General features: G+C 39.7%; 1 protein-coding gene across 1 annotated transcript; it reads right to left on the bottom strand.

Annotated features, from left to right (window-relative positions):
• Positions 1–3,783: 3,783 nt before the first annotated feature.
• On the bottom strand, positions 3,784–8,695 carry LOC122030980 (serine/arginine-rich SC35-like splicing factor SCL33). Its single transcript, XM_042590031.1, has 6 exons — positions 8,568–8,695; positions 6,481–6,627; positions 5,311–5,388; positions 4,507–4,668; positions 4,213–4,383; positions 3,784–4,133 (listed from the first exon to the last, which is right to left on the bottom strand). Exons 2-6 carry the CDS (start codon positions 6,624–6,626, stop codon positions 3,989–3,991), a joined length of 702 nt encoding a protein of 233 aa, XP_042445965.1. The 5' UTR covers position 6,627; positions 8,568–8,695; the 3' UTR covers positions 3,784–3,988.
• Positions 8,696–13,517: the final 4,822 nt, after the last annotated feature.

The raw sequence follows: 13,517 nt of genomic DNA, 5'->3' as shown, positions 1-13,517 counted from the left end.
GAGTCGACGAACGTAAGGAAGAACCGGGTCATCGCCAACCTGGACGAGAAGAATAAGGAGGCCCGGGCTCTCGCCTAGAAGTTGAAGGAAGTTGAAGACTTCCTAGTCGCTGAGCGGCACAACCGCTCGCCCGAAGAGACGACCCTTCGCGGCCAAATTGCCACCGCCAAGGATGAGTTGGAGGGCTCCCGGGCGGTCTTGAGGATTTATCAGGATGCCAAGGAGAGTAGGTTTAAGGCCATGAAGCAAGCCTACATTTATTCGGACGCATTCTGCGATAAAGTCACTGACCGGGCCCTTCAACTATTCGACTTGGCGACAGAGGAGACGATTGATCAACTTCGTGAGGGAGACCACTTGCCGGCCGCTCTGACCAGCAAGGTCATAAGCTGTGACAAGCTTATAGCCGCGCTGCCCGACGACGCACTGGATTATCTCGAGTGAGGCAGAGCATTGTAATGTGTAATCCTCAAATTTTATAAAATTTCTAAAGTTGAAATGCATGCTCGTCCGCTTGAACGAGCTTTACCCCCTTGTATGTTTTTTCACATCCTGCTTATTTGCCAAAGGTCTTAGCTTCGTTCATCAGTTTTCTATCTCCCGATCGGCTTGGGGAGTATTTTAAAGAATAGCGTCGAACGGTTGCCCTTTTCCAAAGACTTCGGATTTTTGGTCGGCTATTCCCCAATGCATGTCCGCTCAGTAAGCTTCCGAAGACTACTTGACCCCGAATGGGGAAGAGAAGGAAACTCATATGCTACTCCGACCTCTCGACCCCTAACGTTGATGGTGATGGCGCTCAAGCTCCCTTCTTTCTTCCTCTCGTCGCCCGGTCGATCGATGCTAATCTCGTCGATCAGGAGATGGGGAGCGGCGGCAATATCCTCTGGGGGCCAGTCGGTTGATGATGGGTGTCAGTGCTCGGCAGTCCCGCGTGTTGTGCATTGCCGATTGGTGGAATGAACAAAACACAGGCGTTCATACCTTACCCTTCGACGCCTTGGGCCGACTGGACACCACATGTTGTACGACATGTGCCCTGGTCTCTGGGTGCGGTCGTGCTCCTTCAGACCTCGACTCCTTGGGCGGCAGTTGACTGCTAGCCGGTCGGCGCCTCCTTTCTTCTGGCCGCCTAGGCTTCTTCCACGTTGATATACTTGTTGACCTTCTTGAGCATGTGGTCGAAGTCTCTCGACGGCTTCCTGATGAGTGACCGAAAAAAATCTCCCTTGGCGAGCCCTTGGGTGAAGGCATTCATCATGGTTTCGGACGAAACTGAGGGGATATCCATGGCCACTTGTTAAAGCGTTGAATGTACGTTCAGAGCGCTTCCTTGGGCCCTTGCTTCAGGGCGAAGAGGCTGACACTTGTTTTCTAATAGCGTCGGCTGCTGGTGAAGTGGTGCTAGAAGGCGGCTCGGAAGTCTTTGAAGCTGCATATCGAGTCGTCCGACAGTCTTCAGAACCAGTGATGCGCCGATCCGGAGAGAGTCGTCAGAAAGACTCTGCACTTCACTCTATCCGTGTACTGGTGCAGCGTAGCCTCATTGTCGAACCGATCCAAATGATCATCTGGGTCGGTTGACCTGTTGTACGCCCCAATTGCCAATGGGGTGTAGTGTCAGGGCAGAGGGTCTTGTAGGATCTCCTCTGAGAACTGCCTGTTGATCCGTTTGGGAGACATGGCACTTTGGGGCGCTTTACCTTTCCCCGCATCTCGAATGGACACATTGTCTGAAGATGGTCCCTCGCTCCTAATGCGCTTGGGTTATCTCCGAGGAGGTTTGGAACAAAGCTCAATGGAAGGGGATCGGCGTGGGTAGCGCTTCCCCCTGGGTGTCGGTCGGCCTTCGATTCTGCCCCCATACGAAGAATTGCTCCCCTCGATCTTCTTGCCCTGCTCGCCTATCGACCACCGATGTTGCAGGTTGTGGTGCTAGCCGATCGGCAAGCGCTTGTTGCTGTTGTTGTTCTATTATTTTTGTTGCTCGTGCTTGCATGAGCATCTCCTGCTCCTTTTTGAGTGAGTGTCACGGTGGTTAGTCATCTAGCGTCTTCCATCTTCTCGGCTCGGATTCAGATGACGTTCCTACACACGACGTCAAATATGATCATGTCCAAAAGTCAAAGAGATGGATGCTGGGGACGTGGCGTTCCTGCTGACCTCTGGTGGACTTCGCTCCCACTTGCAACACAAGCACCGTCAGTGCCAAGCCAGGGAAGGGGTCCCCGGCGATGACTCTCCAATTCTCAAGTCAATCTCTGGCGAAGCAAGAAGAAGCAAGAACTGTAGCGCAACAGTAAAATCACGAGCAAAGCATACCTCCGCCGATTTTTGGACCCCCTTTATATAGAGTTCTGGAAGCGCGCGTGCATGCTTCCCAAGGTGAGCACGTATCTCAAAACTTTTCCTGAAAAGACGTGTCAGTAAAGTGTCCCTGACACAGTACCTTAACGGGCCGAGCATATCTCTGAAGTGACAATGGAAGCTTCTGCCGTACGATCTTTTGTTTGACCATGCCGCATTTCAGCGACACTAGCTCTCAAAAGGATGTCCAAAGATATCCTGCTGTGTTTGTTGCTTGGTCGAGCGGAATGACTGCCCGACCGGAATTTTGCTATCACCGCGTTGTCTGCTGTCATGCCGAGCGGGATAGCCGCTCGGTTGAAAGTCCCCTGTCCAAGTGTCGTCCGTTGCTGGGCCGAGCAGGATGGTCGCTCGGCCAGAAGCCCACATGTCCACATGCTCTATTGCTTGGCCGAGCGGGATAGCCGCTCGGCAGGCAGTTTACTGTTCACGTGCTCGGCTGATGTCGAGTTTGTTGCTAGGTCGAGCGGAAGAGCCGCTCGGCTCGGCTTTTGCGCGTCCTTTGAGCGTCGGTTTGATTACTCCGTGTCGAAGACGATGGGTCGATGCTTAACCCACGATCGGAATATGCCTCGCCCGACCGACCAAGACCATCCATCCGTTGATCGTCTTGACTTTGACCTCCACCATGACAATAAGGTGGAGCCCCTCATCATCACCACCACATCAGGTAGCACACATTAACTTAAGTAATTGCGTCCTAAAATAACATAAGTCTAAAAAAATAGGAGAAATTTCAACAATTAAAATATAATTAGTTTTTAAAAACTCATTATCCTCTTTTGTTGGAAAAAAATATTATCCTCTAATTGTCTACCCATTTATCCTCAATTTTATTAAACAAATATACATAAAAAAAATTTGTCCGCTAATTCTCTATCCGTTGTGTGCCCTTTATCTCTGTTTCTTTCTCCTTTTCCCTTTAATTATTTGCTTATCGACATTTTCTCTACAATTTCCAAAATGCTCCACCTACAATGTTTAATCTCAAATCACCACTCGAAATTCTATTTTATTGCTAAAACACTAGAACAGAGCACTTGATCGGTTACCCAAGTTTTGGTATATGGATTCCTACGCCAGGCCAGGCCAGTCGGCCGGCCGACCGCACTGCACCATCATAACTGACACGGCTGCTGCTCCTTCATCTCATAAAAAACACATATGACCGTGCGCCCGACTACACTACACACACCATCATAACCTCCACAGTTGTTGCTCCTTCATCTCATAAAGCACGATGTTCGGTGCCAGTCCACATGACGCAGGTATGTGCCTGAACCAAAGTCCATCAGAACTAACTTCGAGATGAACATCGACTAGCAAGTGATAGACGTGAGAACAGCAAACTTTTTGTTAATTGGTAATCTAGAAAGTTAAGTCAACGCCTCTTGGTCAAAAATCAAAGAGCTATTCTGACAAAATAAAAATCTTAAACTTAAAAACAAAGTACATAGAATATAACCATCATACATAACTTTCAAAATTCAACTGAGTTAGCAAGTCAAATACTGACTAACAACAAGAGTTTGCAGTTACGGTCCACAATAGAAGTTCTAAGTTGCTCTCCACACAATCTACATGCGAAATCAGTAACTTAGCAGAAATCACATTATCTGCTTTACTCGCTGACAGAAAGGGACCTTTCCCTGCGCGGGGCCTTGCTCTGGTAATTCTCAGGGCTCCGACTTCGTGATCTGCTGCCGGCTGGAGTTCCTGAATACGATTTCTCGCGGCGATGCTTGTGATCTTCAGGAGAAATAGACCTGTCCGATGAAAGCAGAGTGCGACAATTAGAATAAACAAATATGCATTTGCCTAGTTGATGATAGAAGTAAATATTACTTGGCATGGTGCTTCCTTTTAGGAGAAGGTGAGCGTGGTTCATCGCTACGGCTTCTAGAGCGTGACCTACCATGCGGAGGACGAGAATATTCAGGTGAGCGAGAACGGGAGCGGGAATAACGAGGCGAGCGAGAGCGACGTGGTGACCTTCGGTGATCATACACACGACCCCTACAAAAAGAAGGTATTATTAACATATGGTGATGTAAATGTTGCAGGTCAAAATTAATGTATAAAAAGGAATAATCCATGATTTCAACTGAACAAAAATAATAAGAGTTAATTAAAGTATACCTTCCTTCTCTTGTCCTCATCTCAGAGGGTTTTTTTCGGTTTTCCTCAGCAAATACAACAGTTAATTCCCGACCAAGAAGAATCTGCCCGTCCATATGATACTTAGCTTCGGCTGCATCAGCTGGATCAACATATTGAAGAAATCCAAATCCCCTAGGTTCCCTGCAAAATTCACAATTTTTATAAGAAAAATACAGTAGTGGTCATGAGGCACATTTGCATTTAGTAGGCCAGTAGATGATAATTGCTAGACCACTGCTCCTGTTATCAAATGCTCATATGCTTAACATTTTTCAGGTACCCTTGATGTTTCAAGCAATTCAAGTTAAAGCAGGCATTTGACTGCTGACCTTTATCTTTTCAGAGTTTATAGAAGACTTCAAATTCTTCAAGACTTGATATCTTCAAGACACCTTACCTGAAACCCAATTTCTTCCTTTATCACTAGCCACTATCTTCATTTATTTACATCTTCCTCAACATAACTCTCATGACTTGACTTGTGTCTTCAAACTCTAATTTCACTGTTAAACTCAGCAATCTTAATGAAATATCAACATAGAAAAATAAGGCCAAAGCGAAAGATTAAAGTCCACCATAAAATGAGCTGTGAGTTAATGTTTTGCTTAGTTGTTGGAAATGATAGCATTGGCAAATGGTTCCGTCAGATTAACATAATCAGCATAGTTAATGTTGCATCTCAAAATGGACCATAGTATATCAGTGTATAGGCTCACCTACTCTTTCTTTTAGGCTCATTTAACTTTTTTATACATGTAAGATAAAACAAAAACTCCCACTTACCCTGTGTAATAGTCACGTGGCAAGTAAATATCCTTGAGTGGACCAAACTGTCCAAATGGCCTACGAAGATCCTCTGCTCTGCAACCATAGAGCAGATTATGTTAGAGAATACTAGACTAAGCGTCAAATAAAGTTGATACAAACTTGAGATGAGATGTAATAAAAAATAAAATAAAGAAGTTCAATGCTTAACACCCTGACAATTATTCATTTTGTAGCAAGAATTTAAGGATATGAACATTAACATGGGCATGTAAGTTCATCATCAGCATCAATTTGAGAAGCAATAACAAAATTAAAGAAATTCAATGCTTAACACCCTAACAATTATTTATTTAGCAGAATGATTCTATAGATAAGAACATTAATATGGACATGTAAATTCCTCATCGACATCATGCTACTTGCCTATTACCCAGAAAAGTTTCTTACATCGCAAATTAGTATATCAACATTATTTCCACCCTAAAACTAAGATTCTTACTTGATTTTGCATACTCTTAGTAAGAAGACATGTAGCTAAAATTATTCACTTAAAATGACGTTGCTAGGAACCTCTGCCATGTAGAAGTTTGCTAGTCCAATAACCTGCTACTATTTCGCATTCAATTTGAGCAGCACCATGACATAAAAATCAATTATTAACTCATGCAGCTAAATACAATCCGCTTGAAAAAAAGGGGCAAAAGGTATAGACCAATGTCTTTCTTCCATAAATAAAGAAATGAAAGTAGGAGACGACCATTGGCATGTTACCGTCCACTGTAGATGCAGCCATTTTACCTTTCTAGCTTACTGTTTTGTATTTGATGATTTTAACAGAAAGCCTACTTAGATAAGAAGGTCAATCCTAGTGCTCATAGAATCCATAGCAAACTTGCAGGCTCTTCAGCATTTGTAGAAAAACAAACTGGTAGTGAAAATGTCATTGATCATAATATGATAGGATGACTGAAGAAGAAATCACAAAACTGAATAGTTAAGACCATCAACATCAATTCATCCCAAATAACTGTCAAGATAAGATAAACTAAATAAAAAGGTGTAAAATTTTTATATCAATTTATGACTAATAATGAACTAACATGACTACTAAAACATCTAAATTACCGAAGCACACTACAATGCGAGGATTTCAGAATTCAGCTAATTGCAAGCAAAATACAAAACCTGCAGTCCCGACGCAGATTCCTGACTAAAAGACTCGTTGGGAGATCTCGACCACGTCCACCATAACGACCTCTAGGGCTTGGGCTACGACCTCTTCTTCCATAGCCTCTTGGTGGTGGACTATAGCTGTAACTTCTACCCCTCATCCTGCTTAAACAAAATTCCACAAAATGAAAAAGGTGAAATGAATGTACATATGCAAAAGTATGCAGATAAAACTAAATAAAAGATGAAGTGGGTAAATTGGCCTAAGACACCATCTATGCCTCGATGCTCAATTGCTGCTTGGCATGTCTGGATACTAGTCGATCTCAATACAGGAAAAAAAAACATTGCTAAAACAATGTCCATAGCACGTGTGAACTCTTGAAGAAGCTAAGACACTTGGCACCCTCTGTCTACAAGAAATGAAGAGAAAAGGAGCACTGCGAAAACAAAATCATTGTGAGAATGGGTTCTAACAAAAATAGTGTCAGAGTTTCCACAAGAAAGGAGAGATGAGAAGCAAACTCAATTGATCAGAAGGGAAGGGAAATGAGGAATGGACAAGTTAGAGCAAGATAGAATACAGCGGGGAGCTTGAAATGACAGGAAGGCTTCTATGCTGATGACAGAGAAAGGAATGAGGATGATTTTAATGACAATTAAGTGAGATGATTTGTCACAGCAAAAGTGGGAGAAGGGTGTATTACATTAAATACGGAAAAGAAGCAACACAATACAAGTGATAATGTATGAGAACTAGTCATTTAGAGACAGAGAGAGAGAGAGAGAAATGGAACCACAATAAAAGTCAAACAAGCTCTCACATGGGACAGGGAAAGGCAATGCTTTTAAATTTGTTTCATTTTGTTTGGATGAGTGAATAAATCTACAATGAGAGGGAACCTAGAAGATGGAAAAGTAGGCTGGCAATAAGAATTTTTCCCCTTGACAAAGCAGGGACGAGAAAAGAAAACAAACCTTTAGTTTGTTGTACCAGTTAATACTTAATACCAAGGGAAAATATGAATGACTTTGGGGGAAAGTGAAAATAAGTTTTTGAAGCAATCAAAAGCACAAAATTGAAGAGAGTGGCAAATAATGCTATGACAGAATTTGTTTTATTTTGTTAGAGTAGCACAACGTTGGTATGAGGGATTGATTCTTGACCTCAGTGGTGGTGGCCTCTGTCTGAAGGCTTCAAAGAGATGCAAGGCACCTTCAAATTGTGTGCTTGTGATTATAGGTAGTGACTAAACTTGGCTAGTGATTACATCCTCGCCAGAATCACACTTACAATCTTTCTTGCATGTAATTATACACTGATCATTGGCTTCTCAATTGTAGAACAAGCCAAAGTGGTTGATACTGACTGCTAATAGTTAATAGGCATATGTAATATAGCAATACCCATTTTTTGGATGCGTTCTGAACTGTTAGCACATCCAATAAATATTCTGCACTCCCACAAACTGAATTAATTGTTGTCTAAAAGAAGTATAGAATACTTATGACCAATTCACAAGCAATGTATGCATCATCCCAACCTTTCCATGGAAAGTTTCCAACAAATATATTTATCGCAGATCTACAGAAGGAATCTACGTTTTTTTTTTTTGTAATTCAATAAAAAAACAACACAATTGCAATTAGAGTGACGCCTAAAGGTGGTTATCAATACCATTCATCGAAAAAAAAACAAGAATGTTTCCGACTTAAATTCACGAAAACGCCATGTCATTTCAGCAAGATTGCAATTTTAAAATCGATCACCAAGTTTTATGACAGAAAACAGAGTCAACATCATTGCTATTTTTCTTTCTAGAAGGCACTTTAAACACCCACAATCCTTCAATTATTCAAAGCCAACTATCGAAACTAATTACATAGTTACTAATACGGAATCTGACAGAACCCAACCTCTATACAGTGATTGAAACAAAAAAGAAACAAATAAAACAAAAGCCACCAGATTCCATATATAAAGGGAAGGGAAGGGTTGCTACTTGACCTAAACTCAACCAACGCCAAATAAAACCCTAAAAAACATCAAACCAACCAAAAAGGATGCGGAAAGGGAAGAGAAGGTGGAGATCGGCAAAAACCTAGCAGGCGGAGTCGATGTGCTACTTCCTCGTATCGAATCAAGGGCTGCTCCGCGGTGCCCTCCTTCCGTGTAGGTCGGCTATGCTCTCGCCCTCCTTCGGATGCATTGTATATTTATCAATGCCGATTCCTTCGCGAAGCTTCCTGGATCCTCCCCTTTTAGTTGGGCCGGGCTTAAATCTGGCTTCGATTACGGCCCGTCATGGACTCAATCTGCGCCGTTTTGAATTTTTAATTTCCAGACTGATATTTTCATTGAACTATTAAATTTCAAAACTTTATTTTTGTTGAAGAATCCTTTTATTCCTATTATTAAAAAAGAAAGCTTTTTTAAGAAAAATATTAAAAGGATATTTTTCTATTTTTTTTAATTGACACCTGACCGGCCTGATTTCACCGGGCTATCATTATAAAAAACGATGACTCATTAATTTACTAATCATACATTAAAAAATTATCTATTAATTTATCTAAATTTATAAATAAAAAACTAATATGATAACTTTTTTATATGATAAAAGGTGGTGCTCCGTCACTCCGGCTCTATATTATATTAGGATGATAAACTATAAAATCGGACAACCACCTAACAGATAGGGTACTTTATTTCAAGTGTACATGCTCGTCAAGATTCACCCTAGGTTTTATGGGGTAACATCTCTATCAAATACCAACGTGGATGGATAGTTCGTAGGGTATAAATTCTTTTATTTTTTTAATTGACATGAGATATTTAATTGACATTAGATATTTAATGAATTAATCTTAGATGATCAATCATATGAAAATTTTTATCAACCATTAATTTAAATCAGACAGTATTAATAAAAAATAGTCTATTAGTCTAATATTATGAAGTTATCTGTCATAACAAAAAATTTATTCATTAATTTAAAATTTAATGTTTAAATACTTAAAAAAATTACACTGTTGTGACAAAAAAAAAAAGGTGAATACAATCGCCCCCTGTCAATCTGTCACAGGACCAATGCGAAGGAGGTAAATCACGGGCGACTACTAACCTTTGGAATAGTGACTAGCACATAAGGGAAATATTTACCTCGGCTTTGCCGAGATTTGAACTCCCAGACCTCATTGTGGCAACACCTCATGTGCTAGCCACTAGACCCATCCGAGGGGAAAAAAAAAAACTTGCAGAAAGAAACTTATTACTTAGTATAGTTTGAACCAAAAAATTACTTCTACTAGCTATTTTCTATAAATGAACCAAAACTCATTACTCAGAAATGAAATGTTTGCAGAAAGAAAGAAAGAAAGAAAGAAAGAAAGAAAGATTGCAGAAATGCAACGTTTCTTCAAACTGCAGAAAGAAAGCTTGTAGAAATGAAACGCTTTCTTCTCTGCAAACGCTTTCTTACAAAAAGCACTGTTATTGCAGAAATGCAACGTTTCTTCAAACTGCAAAAAGAAAACTTGGCTTGCAGAAAGGCAACGTTTCTTCAAACTGCATTCTAAAATGCATGCAGTTTTTAATATGCATTCTAAAATGCATGCAGTTTCTAATATGCATTCTAAAATGCATGCAATTTCTAAACTGCATTCTTCAAACTGTGCAATTTCTAATATGCAGAGAAAGCTTGCAATTTCTCCATTCTAAAATGCATATAGTATTTCTCCATTCTAAAATGCATACAGTAGTTGCAGAAAGGAAACTAAAATGAAACGTTCTTTAGAATATGAGTTTAACCAATAGTGGAAAATTGCCAACTTCCTAAAGAAAACTTGTAAAATTTTTAGTTTAACATGCTTAATAGACTTAAAGCTTGCCAAAATCTTGCATAAAGCTTGCAAAAATCTTGTAGAAAGCCTGCAGAATATTTGCAGAGAAAGCTTGCAGAATAGACTTAATATTGTGTCATTCATCACAATGCCAATGACCGAACCCATAATGACTTAGCATGAATTAAGGGCAACAAACTGAAGACAAGAAAGTACTCCAATGTATCTGAGCTATAGCTTAATTGTTGCCCTTGTAATTTTTTAACTACTGCTGATGTGGCTTGAGCCAAGTAGGAAAAAAATGATCTAGAGTTTAAGAACTGGAGCATCTCCACCTAAGTAACTAGTCACCAATGATAATTAGATTGTGTACAAAACATAACTTATCCATATTAGAGTGTCATTGTGTTGATTAGAACTGGAGCATCTACATCCAAGCGACTAGCCACTAGGATTGATAAGAAGCCACTAATAAGCAACAGTGAAAATTAATAAGCTAGAGAAACTATTGCTCACAAATCAAATATATTTTACTAGGAAGTCAAAAGGATACCACTAACTGGAGCATTTTAAAGAAAAAGTAATATTGAAGACTCTCACTGCAAGATAAAGAAAAAAGTAATTATAAACTATGTCCAACGAAGTGTAATTAGACAAATAAAAGTATTCCGAAATGAACTTTCACCAATAGCTTTTAGTCCAACGAAGTGTATAACAGCATCAAACTTGCAGAAACAAACAAAATGATGTCATGCAACGTTAAAAAGGATATCCAAACAAAATCGGAAGCAGACAGTTAAATGACAACAAAATAATAAGCAACAAAGGTCTAAATCACAGTGTATTAGGCTTGGCAGCCTCAGCATGCAACGCCAAACAAACATCAGCATGCAGCGCCAAACAAAGGTCTAAATCACAGTGTATTAAAGAACCATAAATAACTATTCAAACAAATAATAAGAACCTTCAACATGCAACGCCAAACAAACATCCACACAGTTAACAAGATTTGGTCACTCGCATTAACTAAACCATTCAGTTTCTTGAAGCAATATTTAGTGTTCTAGTACAATTTAATATTTTATTTACTGGCAATTACATCTCATGGGAGCACATCTCTTTTAAAAAACAGTTGAACATTATACTAATACTAGAAATAAAGATGTATACTAAATGAACACCTTTAGCAATTTTGAGCTGGAAGATGAATCTGAGGTATGTAACCCCTATGGCCAGTTTATATAATTCAATTAATGAATTATAAGAAATGTATTGATTGACCAAGAAGACTCTTTATCACAGATTAAACTGAGAATAATAAACAGGGGTAGATTGCATCTCATAGCTAAAAATGGATTCCAAAGAAGCAAAAAGTTGCTTCTTGCTAAAGATAATGAACTTACATAAACTTTAGCTAAAACAAGGTAATGAACCTACATAAACTTGAATGCACCTACTCATAAATATGATCTTCTATACATTCTGTCAACTCCGATCGCACCTTATCAATTTCTTCTTGAGAATACTCTGCTTGTGTGAACTGTGAACATTAATGAGAAAAAAAAAAATCAACATTGACTTTGTAAATTTTAAATAGTTTATTTCAAATAATTTGAGACATAAGTAAGTAAACATTACTATAGATCGTAGTGAATTTCTTTCGATAATTTCAACTTCTTCAACAATTTGTCTCATAAATCGCATCACATAGTAACCACATTGTTTAACATCTTGTTGTCGAGGAGCCTATGGTAATTAGAGACAAATTATTAATGATAAACATACACATTAAAATATATGTTATATATAATTACACATACCTTTACTATTACCCACATAGCCTTTTTTCTACCTTTCTTTCCCTTGTTTGAATTAAACAATCTTAAGGCCCTTCATACGTTAATGATTTTTTTATATATGAGTTTTGTATTAACATAAATGCTTAATAAAAAAGAAATATGAACTCACATTTCCACTATATATTTCCAATCCTCATCATAAATGCGGTGCCTTAGAGAATCTAACAAATAAATAACTTCATTATAAGAGTCAATGACAGTGAGAATCTAATGGAAACTATGCAACAAACACATAATTAGTGCATATAATTCAATAAATTATCAAAAGACAACAATTGAAAGTGATGTTTTAATTCTTACTTACCCGATATTACATGGCACCAATACTAGTTGATCTACAGATGCACCACTTAGCCTACCTGCCAAATGACTTGCCCTTTGGTTTAACCTTTCAAGCTTACCTTTTTTGTCATGTGCAGTGTTTGCCATATATGGAATTTTATGTGGATTCACAAATTTGAATTTCTCTTTCTTGTTATCTTTCAACATTTTTTTATAAAGATGTCTGCCATTGCAAACATAATAAAACGAAGAGGTAGATTGAAAAATGAAAGTTATTCACAAAATGGATGATTATCATAAATTACAGTAACCCTGCTAAAATTATATTTAAATTGCTAAATCTAAACACTTACCATATGTAGCCAACTATACAATTGCCTAAAAGGGGCTCCAAATGATACAAAGGAATGATGTGTTGGACCCCGTGGGTGTTTTGATATGATCAACCAAGTTGGTTAGGTTCTGCTTTGTGTTTGATCCCTGTGTCTGAGTGTGCAGGAGCTTAGGAGCGCAGGAAGTCGAGCGGAAGACGTAGCTAGCGAGAAGGACGACACGGGAAGGGAGCCGACAAGCTCGGTGCGTCCGAAGGACGAGAGAGCTGCGGAAAAATACACCAGTGGGCGAGAAGAACATGCTCAGCGTTCGAGGGACGTTAAGCCGGGGAGGAAGGCTGCTCGAGGAAGGCCGGAAATTGGGTTCGGGTGAGCCCTATTTCGGTTGGCCGAATCATCCAAACTATCGGAGCATCGGAAGCCAACGCAATGGAGCTGGAAAAGAAGCACAAGCTGGAAAACCAGCTTGAAGGCGCCTTCATAAAGCATGAAGGCGCCTTCAAGCTTGATGAAGGTGCCTTCAACAGGTCAGATTTGACCGTTTGCGCTGCGGATAAAATTTTATCCGCTGACCAAGCTGGAGGTGCCTTAAACCTTGTTGGAGGCGCTTTGGACCCTCGGGATAGAACTTTCAGGAGCTATATAAAGACCCCTGGACCTAGGAAATATTAATTGAACTTAGTATTAGATTTCCTAGCAACTGCTGAGCTTTCTAAGTGTGTAAAAGGCTTCTCCG

Source organism: Zingiber officinale, chromosome 1A (genome assembly GCF_018446385.1).
Source record: "Zingiber officinale cultivar Zhangliang chromosome 1A, Zo_v1.1, whole genome shotgun sequence".
NCBI classification, from domain to species: Eukaryota; Viridiplantae; Streptophyta; class Magnoliopsida; order Zingiberales; family Zingiberaceae; genus Zingiber; species Zingiber officinale.
This window is presented reverse-complemented; position numbering and strand designations above follow the sequence as displayed.